We start from the raw sequence: 24,351 nt of genomic DNA on the forward strand, positions 1-24,351 counted from the left end.
GGAAACACTCTCTCTCTACTCTATCAAAACCTTGCATAATTTTAAATACCTCTATTAGGTCACCCCTCAGCCTTCTCTTTTCAAGAGAGGGGGGCACGGTGGCATAGTGGTTAGCACTGTTGCCTCACAGCGCCAGGGACCCGGGTTCAAATCTGGCCTCGAGCGACTGTCTGTGTGGAGTTTGCACATTCTCCCTGTGTCTGCGTGGGTTTCCTCCGGGTGCTCCGGTTTCCTCCCACAGTCCAAAGATGTGCGGGTTAGGTTGATTTGGCTATGATAAATTGACCCTTAGTGTTAGGGGATTAAATACGTGGGGTTACGGGGATAGGGTGGGATATGTGTCGGTGCAGGCTCGATGGGCCGAAATGGCCTCTATCTGCACTGTGGGGATTCTGTGTGATTCTGTGTGAAAAGAGACCCCGCCTGCTCATCCTTTCCTGATATGTATACCCTCGCAGTTCTGGTATCATCCTTGTAAATCTTCTCTGCACCCCCTCCAGTACCTCTATCTTTTTTATAATATGGCGACCAGAATTGTACGCAGTACTCCCCAAGTGTGGTCTAACCAAGGTTCGATACAAGTTTAGCATAACTTCTCTACTTTTCAATTCTATCCCTCTAGAAATAAACCCTAGAGCTTGGTTTGATTTTTTTATGGCCTTATTAACATACGTCGCCACTTTTAGTGATTTGTCCATTTGTACTCCGAGATCCCTTTGCTCTACTACCCCATTTAGATTCTTATTTTCCAAGTAATATGTGACCTCCTTATTTTTCTTAGCATTATTTCTTTCACAACATGGTATCACCAGTGATCTATTTCTATTTAATTTTGCCTCACAAGTGGAGGTCTCTCATCACGTCAGGGCAGGTGCATATCTTCATGGAATTTTTGATTGAATTCCACAATCTTTGCACATCAGAAAAGGCACATTTCTACAGATAATGCATGTATTTAATAATAAAAAGTATAATAGATCGAAGCTGGGAAAGGCTTGATATTTAAATATTTTTATTTCTCCTCTGGCGCTTTCATCGATACAGCTTACAATTAGAATTATGGTGCGGTAATGCAAGAAGATACATTTTTCAATCTGATTGGTTGAAGAGCTACACTGTTGCTTGCTCTGTTCACACAGGTCCCAGATCCCCTGTAGAGGGCGCCGCGCTGAGATGGCTCTCTAATTACAGGAAACTTTTTTTATCCGGCACCAATGGGACCAGCGTGGTGCCGGTTTATCAAAAAGTCCAGATTACAGAGAGGTATACTTACCAAAGTATGAGAGCCCCGTACACGGCCACAGATCCAGGCATCCCTGTTGCTTAGCAACAGGTGCAGGAACCCCGGCCACAGATCCAGGCGTCCCTGTTGCATAGCAACAGGTGCAGGAACCCCGGTTACACGGCCGCAGATCCAGGAACGGCCACTAATATGAAGTAAAACTTGCCTGAACCTACTCCTGAATTTTGCCGGTTAACAGAGATTTCCGGTTATTTAGGTGCTGGTAAATCGAGAGTTTCCTGTACCTTAAGTTGTTGTTCAAAAGCCCGCTAAAAGTCTGTGGGCAGCTATAAATGTAATGAATGGTGAGCGCCGTTCCTTCGCCGCTGACCGATGATGGCAAAATCCGGGCCGCTGAAGGGAAAGATGATACTTTGTAGTGCTGGGTGTAGAAGATGCAAAATGTAGTAACTGAAGTATCTGCTGTAACTGGCAATAACCTGGTCGAGTTGGGGCAGAAAATGGGACAGGGAGCTGTTCTGTCAGGACTCCCAGAATTTTCCACTGCAAGTGATGTCGGGCATGCGGCCGAAGATATAGTTCGAAGTAGCCAGCACAGACTTCAAAAGGGGCGCTCGTGCTCGACAAACCTCATCGAATTCTTTGAGGAGGTGGTAGACGGTGGAGTTGTGGTAGATGTAATGCCCATGGACCTTAGGAAAGCCGATGACAAGGTAGCACACCGGAGATTATGAAAGAAGATTAAGGGGTATGGAATTAGGGGAAGGATAGCAAACTGGATTAAAAATTGGTTAGAAGGGAGAAAACCGAGATTGGGAGTTGAGGGCAGTTTATAGAGTGGTTGAAAGTGGGCAGTGGTGTCCTACAGGGTGCCGTTCTGGGGCCACTACTGATCACTATATCAATGATTTGGATATAGGTCTAGAGGGAGTACCATTGAAATTTGCACGTGACAAAGGCGACATGAAGAAAACCTTTTTTACGCAGCGAGTGGTCACGATCTGGAATGCACTGCCTGAAAGGGTGGTGGAGGCAGATTCAATCGTGGCTTTCAAAAGGGAATTGGATAAGTACCTGAAGGAAAAAAATTTGCAGGGCTACGGGGAAAGGGCGGGGGGAGTGGGACTAGCTGAAGTGCTCTTGCAGAGAGCTGGCACGGGCTCGATGGGCCGAATGGCCTTCTGTGCTAAAAATTAGAGCCAGGCCTTTCAGAAGTGAAGTTAGGAAACACTTCTACACACAAAGGGTGGTAGAAGTTTGGAACTCTCTTCGCAAATGGCAATTGTTGCTAGGTCAATTGTTAATTTTAAATCTGAGATTGACAGATTTTTGTTAACCAGAGGTATTAAGGGACATGGGGCAAAGGCGGGTAAATGGAGTTATGTTGCAGATCAGCCATGATCTCACTGAATGGTGGAACAGGCTGGAGGGGCTGAATGGCCGACTCCTGTTCCTATGTTCCAAGTTGGAAGAACCTTGAATCAATGAACTAAGTTATTACATTATTGGGGTCATAGAAACATAGAAACATAGAAGATAGGAGCAGGAGTAGGCCATTCGGCCCCTCGAGCCTGCTCCGCCATTCAATGAGATCATGGCTGATCATCCAAATTCCCCTGCTTTCTCCCCATATCCCTTGATCCCTTTAGCCTTAAGAAATATATCCAACTCCTTCTTGAATATATTTAATGAATTGGCCTCTACTGCCTTCTGTGGTAGAGAATTCCACAGGTTCACCACTCTCTGGGTGAAGAAATTCCTCCTCATTTCTGTCCTAAATGGCTTACCCCTTATCCTTAGACTGTGACCCCTGGTTCTGGACTCCCCGACCATCGGGAACATCCTGTATCTAGTCTGTCCAGTCCTGTCAGAATTTTATAAGTTTCAATGAGATCCCCTCTCATTCTCCTAAACTCCAGCGAGTATAAGCCCAATCGACCCAATCTCTCCTCCTACGTCATTCTTGCCATCCCAGGTATCAGCCTGGTGAATCTTCGCTGAACTCCCTCCATGGCAAGAACATCCTTCCTCAGATAAGGCGACCAAAACGCACACAATACTCAAGATGTGGTCTCACCAAGGCCCTGTACAACTGCAGCAAGACATCCTTGTTCCTGTACTCAAACCCTCTCGCTACGAAGGCCAACATACCATTTGCCTTCTTAACCACCTGCTACACCTGCATGCTTACCTTCAACGACTGGTGCACAAGGACACCCAGGTCTCGTTGCACTTCCCCTTCTCCCAATCTATTGCCATTCAGATAATAATCTGCCTTCCTGTTTTTGACACCAAAGTGGATAACCTCGCATTTATCCACATTATATTGCATCTGCCATGCTTCTGCCCAATCACCCAACCTGTCCAAATCATCCTGTAGTTTCTCGGCATCCTCCTCACAGCACACACGCCCACCCAGCTTTGTGTCGTCTGCAAACTTGGAGATATTACATCTAGTTCCCTTGTCTAGATCATTAATATATATTGTGAATAGCTGGGGTCCAAGGACCGATCCCTGCGGTACCCCACTAGTCACTGCCTGCCACTCGGCAAAAGAGCCGTTTATTCCAACTCTTTGCTTTCTGTCTGCTAACCAGTTCTCTATCCAAGTCAATACCTTGCCCCCAATCCCATGTGCCTTAACTTTACACGCTAATCTCTTATGGGGGACCTTATCGAAAGCCTTTTGAAAGTCCAAATACACCACATCCACTGGTTCTCCCTTATCTATTTTACCAGTTACATCCTCAAAAAATTCCAGTAGATTAGTCAAGCACGATTTACCTTTTGTAAATCTATGTTGACTTTGTCCGATCCTGTCACTGCTTTCCAAGTGCTCTGCTATTACATCTTTTATAATGGACTCTAGCATTTTCCCCACTACCGATGTCAGACTTACCGGTCTGTAATTCCCCGTTTTCTCTCTACCACCTTTTTTGAATAGTGGGGTAACATTAGCTACCCTCCAATCCATGGGTACTGTTCCAGATTCCATCGAATGTTGGAAGATGATCAGCAATGCATCTACTGTTTCTAGGGCCACTTCCTTAAGTACCCTAGGATGTAGATTATCAGGCCCTGGGGATTTATCGGCCTTCAGTCCCGTCAATTTTCCTAACACCATTTCCCTACAAATACTGATTTCTATCAGTTCCTCCCTTTCATCAGACCCTATGTTCCCTGACATCTCTGGGAGGTTATTTGTGTCCTCCTTTGTGAAGGCAGAACCAAAATATGTATTTAATTGGTCTGCCATTTCTTTGTTCCCCATTATAAATTCCCCTGATTCTGACTGCAAGGGACCTACGCTTGACTTCACCAATCTTTTTCTCTTTTTAAGCCGCCTTATCCAAGTGTATTCTGGTTGTCATAGTTAAGATCACTCTCATGGGTAATTCCCAACTCCCCAATCATTTAGGAGTGTCTATCCTTGCCTCCAGTCTTGGAAAGATTTCAGTGTCGTGCCCAGGAATTGAACAGAAAACGCTGTTTGGTCATTCCTGTTCGGTGCTGGATTATCATAAACCACCATAGGATTTAATTTCCGTCTTCAGAAGTGGTAAAGCATTACAGCAGACTTACGAGGTAGAATTTCCCCAGAGTTCTCTGGTGTTTCCACCCATCTTCTGCTGAAGTTACGGAGGAACATTGCAGGAACCCTTGCAGTAATTAATCTTTAAAGTTTAAAATATGAAGTAAATTTATTCCACATATAATGAACAATCACATAATCTAACCGTGATATAATACAGTTGCATTTGTACAGAGGTTATACTCATCAGGAAAGATTGAACAGGCTGGGGCTCTTTTCTCTAGAAGAGAAGGCCGAGGGGGGTGACCCAATAGAGATCTTTAAGATTATGAAAGGGTTTGATAGAGTAGACATAGAGAAGATCCTTCCATTGTGGAGGGGTCCAAAACTAGGAGCCATAAACATAAGACAGGCACTAATAAATCCAATAGCGAATTTCTTTACCCAGAGAGTGGTTAGAATGTGGATACATTTATGGGGATAAACACGAGTGAGAAAGGAATCGAAGGTTATGCTGATAGGGTCAGATTAAGAGGGGTGGGAGGAGGCTCGTGTGGAGCATAAACACTGTTGGGCCATTAGGCCTGTTTCTGTGCTGTGCATTCTATGTAAAAGGTATAAATGACTATTTACGCCATATTCTGGGGTTACTGCCAGAATTATAGCGTGAGATCAGGAGAACCCCCGTGGGAACTACTGCGGCAGAATGCCAAGACCTAATCTAATCTTATCTTTTATAAAATTACATTTAAATACACACAGCATTTTTCTTAGCGTTCTGGAATACAAACCTTTCCCTTCCGAGATTTTCAAGCATCCTCTTAGCTACTTTTCTGAGATTTTCCAAATGCCAGCTACAGAAGCTCTTTCAAGAGAACTTCCAATTCCAAGTGGAACCCCTTTCCACCCCCCCCCCCCACACCCCCTCCCCCATTCAAACATCATTGTCTTTTTTATATCCTGGGAATGGTTCACTGGGATCTCTTGAATTTTGAATATTGTACCACTCGAATTTTAAAAGGAGCCGTCAGTCAAATATAAATTGAGCTAATCACTGACTCTCTACACAGTTGAAAATCATGGGTCAGGCTCCCTTAATCCTGTTGCCGGGTAGACTATGACAACCAGCGGTGCAGCATTGTATTAGGATAGGACAGGCCAAGTGCACAAACCTGGCTTTAGATGTTTGTTAAACTCTCTGTACAATAAAGGGCAGCTAATCACAATAACACCAGACAAAAACACAGACCGGAATTTGACCAGCACTGAGAGGACGGGATTGGAGGCTGGTCAGTTGTGAAAATAGAAATGATTGACAGCGGGTTGGGACCCCCGCTGTGAAGCCGCCTCAACGCGGGTCTCCCAGATGTCGGGTCCGTCAGCGCCGAACAGACCCGACACCAAGCGGCGGGGGAGGCAATTGACATCGTTAAATGCTTTGTTAACATCCAATTAACTATTTTCTGCCGACTTTTCAATACATGTCCCCCCCCCCCCATGGGTTACCCCCTGCTCGGAAAACACGCCAGCTCAGCATGTCGCGAGTGGATTCAGCATTGAATTATCTCATGACCTGACAGCTGCCAAAGTTGTATAAAAGATCCATGTTGCAGCTGTTCACTTTCAAAGCTCAGAAGCTGTTGCTTATTGCATTTGGAAGACATATTGAGCTTTCTGCAGCTTGCAAGTGTTTGGAGCCAACTCTCTATCCAGTGCCACCTCATTGGAACAACCTCTCTCAGCATTGACGGGTCACTTCTGTCATCTCAACCTCACCTGCCATCTATTCCATCATCGTCGATGCCCTTGAAAATATCTCACCTTGGTCCTCAAAATGCCACCAAGATCAGCCCCAACACCAGCATCACCGGGCACACCAGCAGCACCAACATCCACACCAACCTTCTCCGCAACCAACTGATGCTGCACTGGACACAGGGCATCAGCACCCGAGCACATTGCTGTCCAGTACGCCAGCGATGGCCTCCTCATGGCCAGATTTACTTTATTTGACACTTTACACCCTGGCTGCCACATGATGCGCCAGGTTGGCACCACCCCACACCAACACCATAAAGCATCCCTACAATGTCCAAGCCATTCCTTTAACACTCATCATCATTGCGCAGTTGGGGTGGGGGGGTTACCCTTATGTCTCACGATTCACTGCAACTCACTAAGCCACTTCCAAAGGTGCACACAAATCTGTCCAAGAATGCAAAGTGCTGAAAATAAAGGTTTCAATGTTTGATACCACATTAACAGAAACTTTACATGAACATTGCATAAAACACCCAAGTACCTACCCTTGTGTGTTGTTAGTTGGTATGATTGGACTAGGATGAGAGTGAGTGTGAGGGGTGGCTAGTGAGATGGGGATGTGATAATGTAGATAGAGAGGGATGGGTGGAGGTGCAAGGTAAGTTGGTGTGAGTAAGGATGTGCAGGAGTAGGGTAGGGAAGGCAGAGTGATGGGGGTGTGATGAGTGGCACAGCAGGATGATGCATGTTGCCTGGCCTGCTGAGTTTTTCCATCGTTTTCTGTTATTTAGGATGAGGTTGAGTGTGGCTTTGCAGTAGCGTTTCGTGATCTACTCAGATCATTGAAAGGCTTGTGCCACTACAGCCTGGTCCTCCTGACGACATCCCTGCTTGTGTCCTCCTGTGCAATGTGCAACCAGGCTGCGATGGTCTCTTCTGCCCATTAGAAGGGATGAGAACCTCCCTGCGTGCTGTGACTCCCTCCATAAGCATATGGAGGGAGTCATGGGAGAGCCTGGGTGCAGCCGTGCCCCTCTGTGCAGTGCTTGTCAGTGTTTGCAGCACCTCAATGCTGCAGAACACTGACAGCACAACTGTCAAAAACAATTTTGCATGGTCCCTTTAAGGAAACCGGCTGATGACACGTCATCAAATGATGTCATCAGACCCGCTTCCTTTTAATTAGCTGGGAACCTCGCAGGGCGGGCTTAACAAGCCCAATCATCGTAAAATCACTTCGACAGAGAGGGCTGGAGCAGGCAGCGGGCTGGGACTGCGCTATCGACCCCGGACCTACTTCGGTAGGCGAAATCGCGGCCATAGTGTTTGTCACAACTACTCTGGAGTACTGCAGACTTGTCTGGTGCATGTCTACCACTGAGGAGCAAGTCTGGTTCCAAAATCCCATCGCCGGGTGCATCGTGTCATCGCTAACTTGACCCCAAAAAGGACCCCGTTTATCGCCCTCTCCTACCCCTCCCAGTGATGGTCACTAGTTGGTCAATAGACAACTGCCGAGCACGGTTTGAGCAGACAGCAAGCACCAAGGGTTCCTACTGCGTGACATGGTGAGCAGCACAACTGGCCATAAAATGGGTGAGTGCGTTGCCACCATCATGGCATACTCTGTAGAAGCAATGATGCCACCATTTTGGAGGTGCGAAACGTCAGCAACAACCACATGCCTCCCAATCAAGCTAGTCACCCAAACCCTGAATGAGTGCATGTTCTCATAGCTGGCCTCCAGGTAATGCCTTCCAGCCACTGTCATTCCAAGGCTCCTCATCAGCTGTATGATGCACATCTGCCTTCTGTGTTGTAGAATCATTTGAGCTGGATTCAACCTTTGTGAAAAAGCAGTGTATTGACCCCACTGTGCCACAAGTGAATGAGTCTTAAAGTCCACTGAATATAAGGAATATCAAAACAACCCAGTAATGCTAGTACAATAATTATCTATAATATATGCACTTCCTGTGTAATATTTTATAGGAGGTCAACTGCAGTAGTGTTTAAAGTTTATTTTTATCCTTAACAATGTTTTGGCTTTTAAAAAAATTCATTCCAGGGATGTGGGTGTGGCTGGCAAGACCAGCACTTACTGCGCTTCCCTAATTGCCTTCGAAGGTGGTGGTGAGCCACCACCTTGAACCGCCGCAATCCGTGTGGTGAAGGTACTCCCACAGTGCTGTTAGGTAGGGAGTTCCAGGATTTTGACCCAGCAACGATGAAGGAACGGCGATCTACTTCTAAGTCAGGATGGTATGTGACTTGGAGGGGAACCTGCAGGTGATGGTGTTCCATGCGCCTGCTGCTCTTGTCCTTCTAGGTGGTGGAGGTGCTGTCGAAGAAGCCTTGGCGAGTTGCTGCAGTGCATCCTGTAGATAGCACTCGCTACAGCCATGGTGAGCCAGTGGCATGAGGAGATCAGCCACTCATTGCAGAATACTCGGCCTCTGACCTGCTCCAGTAGCAACGGCATTTATGTGGCTGGTCCAGTTAAGTTTCTGGTCAATGGCGACCCCCCAGCTGAGGGATTCAGCGATGGTAATGCCATTGAATGTCATGGGCAGGTGGTTAGGCTCTCTCTCGTTGGAGATGGTCATTGCCTGTGACTTGTGTGGCACGAATATTATTTCTTATAATTTATAATTTTGTTCCTCATTTATTGAGTACCATTGAAGAATGTGGCATTCATATTTGTCTTTTACCCCATTCTCAGATGATAACCCAGTTAAGGAATCTCACCTGGACCTCTTGCGAGGGGAACTTGGGAAAGATTGGAAACACTGCGCTCGCAAGCTCGGCTTCAGAGAATCAGAAATTGATGAGATTGACCATGACTATGAAAGAGATGGACTGAAAGAAAAAGTTTTCAAAATGCTACACAAGTGGCAAATGAAAGAAGGATTAAAAGGTGCTACTGTTAGAAAGCTAGCTCAAGCCCTTCATTGTTGTAACAGGTCGGATCTCACTCTCCGCCTACAGAACTGTATCTAAGCTTATTCCATTTCAAGGTAAATTCATGGTGGTGGTGTTGTTTTGTTGACCTCGTCCTTGGCCGACTGCTACTGGGAGAGCTGTGGTCGCCCTGCTCTCTGGCTGCAGGACTGGTTGCAGGAGGTGGCAGAGTTCTATGACCACCTCCTGGGTGACGCGTAGTCTCCTAATACACTGCTCCTTGCTAAAATGGTTAGAAGAGAAGTGCTCTCAGAAGACCCTAGGGTGGATAAGGGCTCCTGTTGAGCGCCCTCCTGGCCCCCCTCCTCCTCCCTCTGCGCGCATCTTCATGTCTTATTCGCTGCCTCCGCTCCCTCTCCCGAAGATACTCGAGCGCGAGGTGGACTGCCAGTAGAGCCACTATGACTGTGAGCAAGTGTTGTGAGCAGAGGCCTTTAAATAAGAATGATGGCGTTCTCAACTTGCAACAACACTCCGTTACCTTAGAACCTTGAAAGAAGTTTATAAAGCTGCTGGAGTTGCAGGAAGTTCCACAGAGCCAGTCAAACTGAACAAACATGTCAGGTGCAAGTTGTTGCTGATGATCCCTTTAAATACTGCTGCTGGAGCCTCCTTCCTGCTTCTCGACGCTTGCTCGGCGCGTCACACATACGTGGAGCGGCGAAGTGGAAACTCACAGATTGGGTGTCAAGCGAGCGTTGAACACTCACTGACATCACGATCCGCATCATCTACATCATTTTGGCGAGCGCCGAGATTGGCAGCGCTGCCGACCACCCGAAAGTGACGGTCGCCTGATTGCACCAGCCGTAAACTTTTCCAGCATAACGTAGGTGGGCAATTAGCCCAACTTTTCAATTTTTCAATAAAGAAGACTTGAAAGCCACAGCGGATCATGGCCCCGGACTTTGCGGTGGGTATAACGTTGTACTCACGAGTACGCCGTCATACCGCCTTTGAAACACACCGCAAGTTTGGGATTTGCGCATGCGCTTGCGCTGAATCCCGAATTTGCGATCCGTCAAGGTACGCCTTAACAGATTATCCGCACCACCGAGGAAATCTCGAACGCTGGCGCGGAGTTGGACTATACCAACTGCCCATCAATTACGGAAAAAACTCTTGCAGTTGAAAGCGTAGGAGCCTGTTTCATGTCATAAAAGATTTGCAGTTGAAAAATCACCAGTTTGCATTTCCTCAAGTCCAAGACTAACACAGGATACATAAGAACATAAGAAATAGGAGCAGGAATAGGCCACTTGGCCCCTTGAGCCTGCTCCACCATTCAATAAGATCATGGCTGATCTAGGGCTCAAAGCCACTTCCCTGCCCGCTCCCCATAACCCTTCACTCCCATATCTTGCAAAAATCTATCTCCACCTTAAATGTATTTAATAACCCAGTCTCCACAGCTCTCTGGGGCCGAGAATTCCACAGATTTCCGTCCCTCAGAAGAAATTCCTCATCTCAGTTCTAAAAGGGCGACCCTTTATTCTGAAACTATGCCCCCGAGTTCTAGATTTCCCCACGAGGGGAAATATCCTCTCTACATCCACCCTGTCAAGCCCCCTCAGTATCATATGTTTTAAGATCACCTCTCATTCTTCTACATTCCAATGAGTATAGGTCGAACCTGCTCAACCTTTCTTCATAAGTCAACCCCCTCATCAAAGGAATCAACCGTGTGAATCGTCTCTGAACTGCTGTTTACAATCTTATCAATCGATTTTGATTGGAAATGCTTTGCAAAATGATTAGTCTGCCCTTGCATGTTTTCTTAATGCTACAAAGCAATTTTAGGAATATATATTTTGGCCATTTTCTTATATTTTCCCAAGAAATATTGGCAGATACATCTTTTTAAAGAGAAACCTGATAATTAAACTTGCAATATGTTTGGCCCTTGTCTTTTGCTGCAGTATGATGGAGCAGCCTGAATAATATGTATTCTAGATATACCATCATCAATTCATTCTCGTCTACAACTGTATTTCAGGAAGTATTTTTTCACAAAGTAATTAATTGTTTGAATTGCTTTAATACATTTCAAAGTGGTAATGTGTTTTTATTACTGACTAGCTGGAGTGCCCGGCAGTGCCGGTGCAAAGTCTGCCCCTGTGCCTTGTTGATTGGAAACGCCCCCTGTGACGCAGTGCGCTCCCCCCGTAGGATTGGTCAACCTTCACGTCGCTCAATGCTAATGAGTGGATTCCCCCGTATGATTGGCCAACCGCTAATGAGCGGATTTTTTAACGTTTTTTGTATACTGTCCGAACAATTTTTGTCTGACCAAAAAGTAAATACGCCTATGACACTCCCCTAATCATAAGCTTTCTTTTGATATAACATATGGGGGAGGGGAGGGGAGGGAGAGGAGGGGAGGGGAGGGAGGGATAGGACAGGGAGAGGACATGACAGGGAGAGGGGGGACACACAGGGGCAGGGAGACCAAGTGCCCCAAAATTGCCCACTGACCGCGCATGCGCCGCCCGCCCGCCCACAGCGGTCGTCCATCAGCCGCGCCATACGCGGGGGACCTCAGCTCCGGACCTCAGGTGCTAGGCAGGGGGAGGGGCCAGAGAGAGGGACAGAGGGGAGTGGGGGGGGTGGGGGTGGGCGAGGGGAGGGAGACAGGGGAGGGAGGGGAGGGAGGGATAGGACAGGGAGAGGACATGACAGGGAGAGGGGGGACACACAGGGGCAGGGAGACCAAGCGCCCCAAAATTGCCCTCGCGCCCCAAAATTGCCCTCGCCAACGCGGGGCTCCCCAGCTAGTCTATATATATAAAGTGGCTCTTCTGTCCCGATGTCTGTCTGTCTGTCTGTCCGTTCTCTATACGTTTGAAAGTTACAGAGCGTACCGACGCGCGCGTCGCCTCAAAAGAAAGCTTGCGATTCCGGACCGGTCATAGGCGTATTTACGTTTCGGCCGCACAAAAATCCCGCCCACGGTATCCGAAAAACGTTCAACCTTCCGCTCATTAGCATCTCATTAGCGACGGTGTGACGTCGAGGTCGACCAATCGGACGGCGGGTTCCTTCCTACAGTTGAGTGTCGAGTGACTCGACAATTGACCAATCCTACACTTCGGTGACCTGACCGGTCGACCAATCGGTGCGTGTGTGGGCGGGCCTTATCCTTCTGAACCGAGGTGAGTGGCCGCCATCTTGATTTTTCACGATTTTTTCCCCACACTTTCAGTGTGTTAGGGAAGTAAGGTAAATATTTGAATTATGTGTTAGGGAATTAATTAACAATTTATTTGAGTTTTATATTGTGTTTAGCAACCCCCCCCCCCCCTCCTCCTCCTCACCCTCGCGCAGGGGGGACTCGGGGCCTGAAGCTCAAAAAATTTCTCTCTCTCTTTTTCTTCCCTCTCTCTCCTTCTCCTCTTCCCTCTCTCTCCTTCTCCTCTTCCCTCTCTCCTCTTCCCTCTCTCTCCTTCTCCTCTTCCCTCTCTCTACTTCCCCCTCTCAGGTTTCACGGTGTCGTGGACGGACCGCCCGAAGTTTCCCGCTCGCTAACGGCCGCCAAGCCGCCCTTGCCTGCTCCCCGCGGGCCGCCTCGCGCCGCCCGCACTGACCGCGCATGCGCCGCCCGCACATGCGCCGCCCGCCCGCAGCGGCCGTCCATCAGCCGCGCGATACGCGGGGGACCTCAGCTCCGGTCCGTCCCGGCCTCAGAACCCGACCGCGCCTTAAGCGCTAGGCCCCGCACGGCCACTATCACAACGGCACCGGACCTCAGGCGCTAGGCAGGGGGAGGGGCCGGAGAGAGGGACAGAGGGGAGTGGGGGAGCGTGGAGGGAGAGAGGGGAGGGAGGGATAGGACAGGGAGAGGACATGACAGGGAGAGGGGGGACACACAGGGGCAGGGAGACCAAGCGCCCCAAAATTGCCCTTGCAACGCGGGGCTCCCCAGCTAGTAATATATATACTAGCTGGGGGAGTCCGGCATTGCCAGGGCTGTTTTGGGCCGGGCGGTTTAAATCGAGTCCCAGGCTTTCTGCCCTGTCTCTCTGTGAATCTGCTGCCAGGCAACATTTCTACCTTTTAATACCTTCAAAGATGAAAGTGAAAGTAGTTATAAAACGTTTTTGGTAAATCTTTTTGAAAAAAAAGATACTAACCTCGATGAGCATATTTTTAGGTTGAGGCAATGGGGTTTTTAGCTTGAGGCAATGGCTGCCAGATCCCTGAGATGAAAACGATTAGTCCCGCCCACACACACACCGATTGGTCAACCATCAGGTGACTGAACTGTAGGATTGGTCGACCTTGACGTCAGTCAATCAATGCTAATGAGTGGATAATGAGTGGAATTTTGAAGGTTTTTTGTATAACGCGCGAACAATTTTTGTCCGAGCGAAAAGTAAATACGCTTACGACCGTTCTGGAATGGTAAGCTTTCTTTGGATGTAACGCACGTGTAGGTGCGCTGTATAACTTTCGAGTGTATAGCCGGACAAACGGAAGGAACCGCTTTATTATATACTAGCTGGGGGGAGCCCGGCGTTGCCAGGGCTGTTTTGGGCCGGGCGGTTTAAATCGAGTGCCAGGCTTTGGGGCCTCTGTGTCCCTCTGTGAATCTGCTGCCGGGCAACATTTTAAATCGAGTCCCAGGCTTTTGGGCCCTGTCTGTGTCCCTCTCTCAATCTGCTGCCGGGCAACATTTCTACCATTTAATACCTTGAAAGATGAAAGTGAAAGTACTTATAAAACGTTTTTGGTAAATGTTATGTTATTTTTAAAAGAGATACTAACTTTTTCAAAGCTGGATGATCAAAGTAGTTTGAGCTGGAAGCTGAAGTAATGGCAGTGAAACAATGGCTGCCAGATCCCTGAGATGAAAACGATTAGTCCCGCCCACACACACACACTGATTGGCCAACCATCAGGGGACTGTACTGTAGGATTGGTCAATCGTGACGGCACAGGATTGGTCGAACCTTGACGTCAGTCAATCAATGCTAAGTAGCAGATAATGAGTTTAATTTTGAAGGTTTTTTGCATAAGGCACGAACAATTTTCGTGCGACCGAAAAGTAAATACGCTTATGACGGTTCTGGAATCGTAAGCTTTCTTTCGATGTAACACACGTGTAGGTACACTGTATAACTTTCAAGTTTATTCAATACAGACAGACGGAATGACACAGAAGAACCGCTTTATATAGATATAAAGATATGTAGATATACATTACACATGGTTACTGGTTTATGCAGTGATGTAATAATCGATCATATTTGTAACAACAATTCGAGTTATTGGCAGATGTATTCTTATCCTTGTTCAAATGGTTGAAGAGTTTCTCTTGGTAGCTATAATGTGTTTGTGTTAAACCTCCAGTCTATGTTGTTGAGCTGACCGTCTTGTTGATTGTAATCACCATTGCCAGCCTGTTGAGTTAATTAAACCCCTTTGGCACAGCCCTCTGTTTTCAGGTTTGATTTAGTTTTTGGAGAAACCATAACAGTTTGTAGCACACCAGGCAGCCATTCAGCCCCTCTCTGCCAGTTCTTTGCTAGGGCCAATCCAAAAACTAATCCCGCTACCCATAGCCCTGTGTCCTCCTCTGCTTCGAACGTTTATCTGCTCTTCCCTTAAAAGATGCAGTGGTCACTGCCTCAGCTCTTCCCTGTGGCAAAATGTCCCATGCTCTTAACTGTCTGCGTTCTAGACCAACCAGAGAACGTGACTGTCTGCAGCTCAGGCATTTCCAGAATGCAAAGAGCTTGCTGACCATCATTTTTTCTATGAATTTATTAACTGAAATCTGAAACTTCTGGTTCCTGAAAAGTGACTGTTGCCTTAGAGGGACTCTGTTAGACATTTTGCTCCAGCTTTCTCTAGCATTAAGTAGGTCAAGAGGCTTCAGCATAAGACCAATTCATATTCAAAACAGTTATGATGTTTAATTTGCATTACAATTAATATTCCATTTGATTATTTACGCCAATCAATTAACTAAAAAGAAAAAATGTGAAAAGGTTTTGGGGAAAGGGCAGGGAATGGGATTAAGCAGATAGCTCTTTCAGAGAGCCAGTGCAATGATTGACCGTCGGTGCTGTAAATTTCTACAATAATTGAATGAATAAGTGTGTTAACCTTCAATTACTGCCAAAAGGACCTTAATGAATATGTACAAGACAATATAATAACTAGGATTATGTGGAATCTAACACAAAGTTAACACTGTTACCAATCATCACACTTCTAAATTAATTCATTGTGTGAACTGCTTTGAAATGTTTCTCCACAAGGTCCAATATTAATGCCGATATTGTTACATGCAATATTAAGCAATGGGAACTTATTGCGAGATAAGTAAAGGCTCTAGCTAAGGGGAAGAGAATCGGCCGAAGAATAAGATGCTTTGAGTTTTATTGTGCCTGATGAAAAATAGGAAGGGATGGTCGGCGATAAATTCATCTGTGAGGCTGAAACATCGAAACGTCATGGTGGCCTCGGTGCTGCCTGCTGCTTCCGTTCCTTCTTCATTAACTTCCACAAAGGACTTGTGAACTATTTTGGACAAAGACAGCCCACCTGCTCCCGTCATTCCAGAGAAATCAGCACTTTTAACATCAAAAGCTTCTGGCATGCCCATTGTGGAAAGTGTGGACTCCAGGTCATAATTTCCTTCCAGTTTGAATTTGGGCAGATAAACAAATATTTCAGAAGGATCTAGATTCTCTGTGCTGGTCCATTTCAATAGTTTGTCGTATGTCAGTTTCTTCTCGAGCTAAAATGGAAAACAAATCAATTGCTACATGAAACTAAATGACTCCTCCTTTTCCAGGAACTCAAAACTATGGAAGCGCTGGTCTTCTCTACATACAAAAACTAAACTTGGTGGCCGAACTACTTGATTAACCTCACCTCCAAATATTTTTCAGCTCTGAGACTGTCGTGCACTATGTGACATCACCCTCCAGCTAAACTTTTCAATTAAAAAAACCTCTGTTTATATTACTGTTACACAAGATATCCTGACCACTCAAATATTAAAGATTGCTGTGTTGGTACAGAATCAGTAAGATTAAAATTAATTTATTCTCTCCCTTCATTGTATTTCCAGTGATGATCTGTTGTCACAATTACATTATCCTACTACTTCTTAAAGAGGGACATGGAGGGGGAAAAGGTACTTCGAATATAAAGTCCTTCCCCCATTTAGTTAACACAGATCTTTTTGCTACAACTCTATGACACACATCAGAATTTGTCAAACTAACACATTTTGCCTTGTTTTAACCAGTTTAACTTTGCTTTGACATCACAACTAGTAAATTACAGTAAGTTAAACTAATATAGATGTCAGCTATAGCTCAGTGGGTAGCACCATCACCTCTGAGTCAGGAGGTTGTGGGTTCAAGTCCCACTCCATAGCCTTGAGCACAAAAATCTAGGCTGTCACTGCAGTGCAGTGCTGAGGGAGTGCTGCACTGTCGGAGGTGCCGTCTATCGGATGAGATGTTAAACCAAGGTCCCGTCTGCCCCCTCAGGTGGACGTAAAAGGTCCCATGGCACTATTTCGAAGAGCAGGGGAGTTAGCCCTGGTGTCCTGACCAATATTTATTCCTCAACCAACATCACTAACACAGATTATCTGGTCATCATCATATTGCTGTTTGTGGGAGCTTGCTGTGCGCAAATTGGCTGGCGCGTTTCCTACATTACAACAGTGACTACACTTCAAAAGTACTGCATTGGCTGTAAAGCACTTTGGGACGTCCGGTGGTCCTGACAGGCGCTATATAAATGCAAGTCTTTCTTTTTACCTCTTCCAGTCCACTGATTTCATCAGGCAGCAGGATGATCATACTCAGCTCATTCTGAATGTAAGGGAGCTCTAGGATATTAGTTGCAAGCTCATCGATATAAGTTGTATTAAATGTTCCTTTCTGGTACATCATTTTCACTGGCTTAGATTCATCCTGGGAAAACCAGTTTTAAAAAACTTCCATTAGTAATTCCCTCTAGTAAATTTAAAACTTTGCTTGAACATTTTTCTGCCAGATTATAGTACCTCAGTGACTCTGAATGGCCTTTCCTCTGTAGCTTCTTCATCAAATTTCATCTCCCAGTTCCCTTTGAAGTAGATGGCATTCACAAGGACAAGTTTTGACTGTTCATCAATTGTACCTTGAGCTAACAAATTCTGGATCTTACCTAAAATTGAATTGTGCACAAAGATTTGCTTTTTTTAAAAACATTTTTACAAATTATTACAAAGTATTTACAGCACAGAAACGAGCCATTCAGCCCATCAGGTCCATGCCGGTGTTAATGCTCCACACGAACCCCCTCCCACCCCTCTTCATCTAACCTAATTAACTATCTAGCTTCCCGTTAAATGCATCTATGCAATTCGCCTCAACTACGCCCTGTGGTAGCGAGTTCCATATTCTCACCACTCTGGGTAAAGAAGTTTCTCCTGAATTGCCTCTTCTTCTTAGGCAATCCCTCGGAACCGAGAATGACTTGCTTCCACATTAAAAATGAGTTCGCAGGTGACTGATGAGTCCAATCCGGGACCCACAGTCTCTGTCACAGGTGGGGCAGATGGTGGTTGAAGGGGCGGGCGGGTGGGTGGGGTGCTTGGGTTGACTTGTGCTGCCTGCGCTTGGCTTCCACTTGCTCCCGCCGAAGAGACTCAAGGTGTTCAGTGCCTTCCCGGATGCTTCTCCTCCACTTTGTGCGGTCTTGGGCCAGGGATTCCCAGGTGTCAGTGGGCATGTGGATGTGGTGTATTTGGATTTTCAGAAGGCTTTTGATAAGGTCCCGCATAAGAGATTAGCGTGTAATGTTAAAGCACATGGGATTGGGGGGGTAAGGTACTGACTTGGATAGAGAACTGGTTGACAGACAGAAAGCAAAGAGTTGGAATAAACGGGTCTTTTTCTGAGTGGCAGGCAGTGACTAGTGGGGTAACGCAGGGATCGGTGCTAGGACCCCAGCTATTCACAATATATATTAATGATCTAGACGAGGGAACTAGATGTAATATCTCCAAGTTTGCAGATGACACAAAGCTGGGTGGGGGTGTGTGCTGTGAGGAGGATACCAAGAAACTCCAGTATGATCTGGACAGATGCAGTATAATGTGGATGAATGCGAGGTTATCCACTTTGGTGGCAAAAACAGGAAGGCAGATTATTATCTGAACAGCAATAGATTGGGAGAAGGGAAAATGCAACGAGACCTGGGTGTCCTTGTGCACTAGTCGCTGAAGGTAAGCATGCAGATGCAGCAGGCGGTTAAGAAGGCAAATGGTATGTTGGCCTTCATAGCGAGAGGATTCAAGTACAGGAACAAGGATGTCTTGCTGCAGTTGTACAAGGCCTTGGTGAGACCACACCTTGAGTATTGTGTGCAGTTTTGGTCACCTTATCTGAGGAAGGATGTTCTTGACTAGGAGGGAGTGCAGCGAAGATTCACCAGACTGATACCTGGGATGGAAGGAATGACGTATGAGGAGAGGTTGGGTCGATTGGGCTTATATTTGCTGGAGTTTAGAAGAATGAGAGGGGATCTCATTGAAACTTATAAAATTCTAACAGGATTAGACAGACTAGGTGCAGGAAGGATGTTCCCGATGGCGGGGGAGTCCAGAACCAGGGGTCACAGTCTGAAGATAAGGGGTAAGCCATTTAGGACTGAGATGAGGAGGAATTTCTTCACCCAGAGAGTGGTGAACCTGTGGAATTCTCTACCAGAGAAGGCAGTTGAGGCCAATTCATTAAATATATTCAAGAAGCAGTTAAATATATTTCTTAAGGCTAAAGGGATCAAGGGATATGGGGAGAAAGCAGGGACAGGGTACTGAATTTGGATGATCAGCCATGATCTCATTAAATGGCGGAGCAGGCTCGAGGGGCCGAATGGCCTACTCCTGCTCCTATCTTCTATGTTTCGCTTTTTCAAGGAGGCTTTGAGGGTGTCCTTGAAGCGTTTCGTCTGCCCACCTGGGGCTCTCTTGCCGTGCCGGAGCTCCGAATAGAGCGCTTGTTTTGGGAGTCCTGTATCGGGCATGCGGACAATGTGACCCGTCCATCGGAGCTGATCGAGCGTGGTCAAAGCTTCGATGCTGGGGATATTGGCCCGAGCAAGAACACGGACATTGGTGCGCCTATCCTGCCAATGGATTTGCAGGATCAGCGTTGCTGGTACCTCTCCAGTGCTTTGAGGTGCCTGCTGTACATGGTCCATGTCTCTGAGGCATAAAGCAGGGCGGGTATCACTGGTGCTCTGTAGACCATGAGCTTAGTGCCGGGTTTGAGGTCCTGGTCTTCAAACACTCTCTTCCTCAGGTGACCGAAGGCTGCACTGGCACACTGAAGGCGGTGTTGGACTTGGTCATCGACGTCTGCCCTTGTTGACAGTAGGTTCCTGAGGTATGGAAAGTGGTCCACGTTGTCCAAGGCCTTGTCGTGGATTTTGATAATCGGGGGGCAGTACTGTGTGGCGGGGGCAGGTTGGTAGAGGACCTTTGTCTTATGTATGTTTAGTGTAAGGCCCATGCTCTCGTACGCTTCAGTGAAGTGTTGACGATGGTTTGGAGTTCGACCTCAGAGTAAGCGCAGATGCAAGCGTTGTCTGCATACTGTAATTCGACGACAGAGGATGGGACGATATTGGATCTGGACTGGAAGCGATGGAGGTTAAACAGTTTCACGTTTGTTTTGTAAATTAGTTCCACTCCTGTGGGGAAGTTACGGAGGGTGAGATGGAGCATTGCAGCAAGAAGATAGAGAAGAGCGTTGGTGCGATGACACAGCCTTGCTTGACCGGTTCGTACGTGAATTGGGTCTGTGGTGGAACCGTTGGTCAGGATCACCGCTTGCATGTCGTCGTGAAGCAGGCGGAGGATGGTGACAAACGTTTGAGGGCAGCCGAATTTGAGGACGACACTCCATAATCCCTCACGGTTGACAGCGTCGAAGGCCTTTGTGAGATCAAAGAAGGCCATGTACAGTGGTTGGTGCTGTTCCCTGCATTTCTCTTGTAATTGACGTGCAGTGAAGATCCTGTCCATTGTGCCCCTTAGTGGGCGGAATCTGCATTGCGACTCTGGGAGGAGCTCTTCGGCCACTGGGAGAAGGCGACTGAGGAGGATTCTTGCGTTGACTTTCCCTGTGGCAGACAGCAGGGAAACTCCTCTGTAATTACCACAATCGGACTTGTCACCTTTCTTGAAGATGGTCACAATTACAGCGGCTCTGAGATCCCCTGGTATGCTCTCCTCCTTCCAGATAAGAGAAATGAGTTCATGAATTCGCGCCAGTAGTGAATTGCCTATTGGATTTATTAGTGACTATTATATTTATGGCCACTGGTTCTGGTCTCACCTGCAAGTGGAAACATCTTCTCGGTTTACCTTATCAAACCCTTTCATAATCTATCAGGTCACCCCTCAGTCTTCTCTTTTCTAGAGAAAAGAGCACCAGCCTGTTCAATCTTTCCCGATAGGTATAACCTCTCAGATCTGCTATCATTCTAGTAAATCTATTATGCACCTTCTCCAGTGTCTCTATATCCTTTTTATAATCTGGAGACCAGAGCTGTTCACAGCACTCCAAGTGTGGTCTAACCAAGGTTCTATATGAGCTTAACATAACTTCTCCGCTTTTCAATTCTATCCCTCTAGAAATGAACCCCAGTGCTTGGTTTGCTTTGGATGGCCTTATTAACCTGCGTCACTACTTTTAGTGATCTGTGTATCTGTACCCCCAGATCCCTCTGTTCCTTTACCCCATTTAGACATTTATTTTCCAAGGAGTATGGGCCCTCCTTATTTTTCCTACCAAAATATATACAGGTAGACTATCCTTTATCCGAAAACCTCGGGACCAGCCGTGTTTCGGTTTTCGGAAAATTTCGGATTTCGGAAGGTATTTTATAAGACTGGGAAATTTGTCGGGGGTGGGTCGGCGGGGGTCAGGGCCGCCGGGGGGGTCGGCGGGGGTCCGCAGTGGGGGTCGGGGGGGGGGGAGTCGGTGGGAGTCGGGGTCGGCGGGGGGGTCGGCGGGAGTCGGGGTCGGTCCGCGGGGGGGTCGGCGTCGGCGGGGGTCCGCGGGGGGTCGTCGGCGGGGGTCGGGGTCGTGCGCCACTCTGGTCATGTCGTGCGCACGACTTACGCTGAACGAAAAAACCTTCGGTTTTTAGAGGGTTTCGGTTTTCGGAAGTTCGGATAAAAGGTAGTCTACCTGTATTAGCTATTTTTTAAAAGAAAATGATTGAAAACATTTTGTTCCATAAATTAATTTAAGATTCGAGAGACCGTCTAGCCATAGTTCATTGATAGACTGACACGATCATTAGCTGCTGACGATCTCATTTCATTAATAGGCCTTTTACCTCCGGTCTGTCCCTCTACCCAGGAGTTGATCTGGATTCTGGCCTCCTCGGCTCCTTCTGCAAAATCAACCGCAGCAAGTTCTGCCTGGTAGAATTTTGATATGGATTCGAGATAGTCCTGCAAAAACCAACACACAAGGAATACAATGAAACGCAGAACAGAAACCGACAGGAAAAAGGTTTGCAAAAAAAAAAATCAGTGAGCAGAGTTACGGGTTCAGGAAAAGTAAAAGATTAAAAATTGTCATCTAGGTTCTGGGTCAGGACCCATAATGACCAATTGTACCAGATAAGCTAAATGGCCCTTATTTGTTCCATGCGAATCTTATGTTAAACATATTTGCACTATATAAAGTTCAGATATGAAAGGCTACCAGATATGACTGCATTTGAGACATAGCAGTATTGGGTTATCTACTTCAGTTCACTGATCATATGTGGTAACTGTAATTTTTATCTATATTTTGGAAATAAAAAACTGGAGACAAACATCTAACTGGATCTGAATTTCAGTGCTTTGATCACCACCCTTAAACAAATTATGCAAACTTGCTTAATTTAGTTTAGTTTAATAAATAAACAAGTTTAGTTGAAAGATGTTTCTCAAATATGCCACTTTTGCTTAAGTTACAATACTTGCTTTCTGGTTATTAAATGAATTGTGGGGAGTATAACTCCATATGTGTGGGGGTGAGGCAGGTAAGACAGTCCTCTATTTGGACCTTTACACAATCATCTGTCCCCCGTCAAAAATACCTTCAGCTGTAAAAAGTTAATCAGCCTTGGACCATAAATCAGTCCATTGCCAAAACGTGATTTATTTTCTTAAATTGAAGTTTTTGATGGCTTAAAATACTGAAGAGGTACAAAAGGCCCGAAATGCTGCAAGATAAACAAGTCCAAAAAGGGTGCCAAGACTGATCTTAGAAACATTTAGCCACTGGGTTCAACTGGCTTGGTTCAGGAGATGTGCGAAATGAACCAAACTGAGCATCTGTAATCCGGTTGCCTCTTTCATTCCTAATGGAGACCATTTTGAAGCCACAAGATATAACTTGAACTATTTGAAGACTACAACTTGAAGAATGCTGATGAAAACAGAGGAAACGTTGGACAATTCTGGAGCAGGACTGGGTTAGAATCATAGAAAGTTACAGCACGGAAGGAGGCCATTTCGGCCCATCGTGTCCGCGCCGGCCAACAAAGCTATCCAGCCTAATCCCACTTCCCAGCTCTTGGTCCGTAGCCCTGCAGGTCAGAGCATCCCAAGTGCACATCCAAGTACTTTTTAAATGTGGTTAGGGTTCCTGCCTCTACCACCCTTTCAGGCAGTGAGTTCCAGACCCCCACAACCCTCTGGGTGAAGAAATTTCCCCTCAAATCCCCTCTAAACCTTCCACCAATTACTTTAAATCTGTGCCCCCTGGTTTTTGACCCCTCTGCTAAGGGAAATAGGTCCTTTCTATCCACTTTATCTAGGCCCCTCATAATTTTATACACCTCAATAAGGTCTCCCCTCAGCCTCCTCTGTTCCAAGGAAAACAGACCCAGCCTATCCAGTCTTTCCTCATAGCTAAGATTCTCTACTCCCGGCAACATCCTTGTAAATCTCCTCTGTACCCTCTCTAGTGCAATCACATCTTTCCTGTAATGTGGTGACCAGAACTGCACGCAGTACTCTAGCTGAGGCCTAACTAGTATTTTATACTGTTGAAGCATAACCCCCCTGCTCTTGTATTCTATGCCATGGCTAATAAAGGCAAGCATTCTGTATGCCTTCTTAACCACCTTATCTACCTGGCCTGCTACCTTCAGGGATCTGTGGACATGCACCCCAAGGTCCCTTTGTTCCTCTACACTACTCCGTGTCCTACCATTTAATGTGTATTCCCTTTCCTTGTTAGCCCTCCCCAAATGCATTACCTCACACTTCTCCAGATTGAATTCCATTTGCCACTGTTCTGCCCACCTGACCAATTTATTGATATCTTCCTGCAGTCTACAGCTTCCTTCTTCAGTATCAACCACACAGCCGATTTTAGTATCATCTGCAAACTTCTTAATTATACCCCTTATATTCAAGTCAAGATCATTGACATATACCACAAAAAGCAAGGGACCTAGTACTGGGCCCTGCGGAACCCCACTGGAAACAGCCTTCCAGTCACAAAAACACCCATCAACCATTACCCTCTGCTTCCTGTCTCTGAGCCAGTTTTGAATCCAACTTGACACTTTGCCCTGGATCCCACGGGCTTTTAACTTCGTGACCGGTCTGCCATGTCCATATGCACTACATCAAACGCACTACCCTCATCTACCCTCCTTGTTACCTCCTCAAAAATTTCAATCAAGTTTGTCAGACACGACCTTCCCTTAACAAATCCTTGCCGACTGTCCTTGATTAATCTGGGTTAGGCCAGCTGTATATTTCATATACTGTGTGTCCCAGCCACATGAATATATGATAAGGGTGAGTGTTTGTGTTTCT

The 24,351-nt window shown here is 46.5% G+C and overlaps 2 protein-coding genes across 8 annotated transcripts in view; one reads left to right on the plus strand and one right to left on the minus strand.

The window, feature by feature from the left end:
• ripk1l (receptor (TNFRSF)-interacting serine-threonine kinase 1, like) overlaps positions 1–16,530 on the plus strand; it is a 99,360-nt gene extending 82,830 nt beyond the window's left edge. For 2 of the 3 annotated variants that reach the window (XM_085989207.1, XM_085989209.1), the window contains one exon: positions 9,259–12,108. In XM_085989207.1, the coding sequence (XP_085845333.1) occupies positions 9,259–9,536 (278 nt within the window). In that variant the 3' untranslated portion in view covers positions 9,537–12,108. Of the gene's footprint in view, positions 1–9,258; positions 12,109–16,299 lie in introns of those variants that run through there. The other variant, XM_085989208.1, reaches the window with a different exon arrangement.
• LOC147117845 (leukocyte elastase inhibitor-like) overlaps positions 14,604–24,351 on the minus strand; it is a 40,415-nt gene continuing 30,667 nt past the window's right edge. For all 5 annotated transcript variants that reach the window (XM_085989213.1, XM_085989211.1, XM_085989215.1 and 2 more), the window contains 4 exons: positions 21,861–21,978; positions 17,530–17,672; positions 17,282–17,437; positions 14,604–16,242 (listed from right to left, as the gene is read on the minus strand). In XM_085989213.1, the coding sequence (XP_085845339.1) occupies positions 15,838–16,242; positions 17,282–17,437; positions 17,530–17,672; positions 21,861–21,978 (822 nt within the window). In that variant the 3' untranslated portion in view covers positions 14,604–15,837. The remainder of the gene's footprint in view (positions 16,243–17,281; positions 17,438–17,529; positions 17,673–21,860; positions 21,979–24,351) is intronic.

This window comes from Somniosus microcephalus, chromosome 5, assembly GCF_052327205.1.
Source record: "Somniosus microcephalus isolate GS21.2 chromosome 5, FLI_Smic_1.0, whole genome shotgun sequence".
Taxonomy (NCBI): domain Eukaryota; kingdom Metazoa; phylum Chordata; class Chondrichthyes; order Squaliformes; family Somniosidae; genus Somniosus; species Somniosus microcephalus.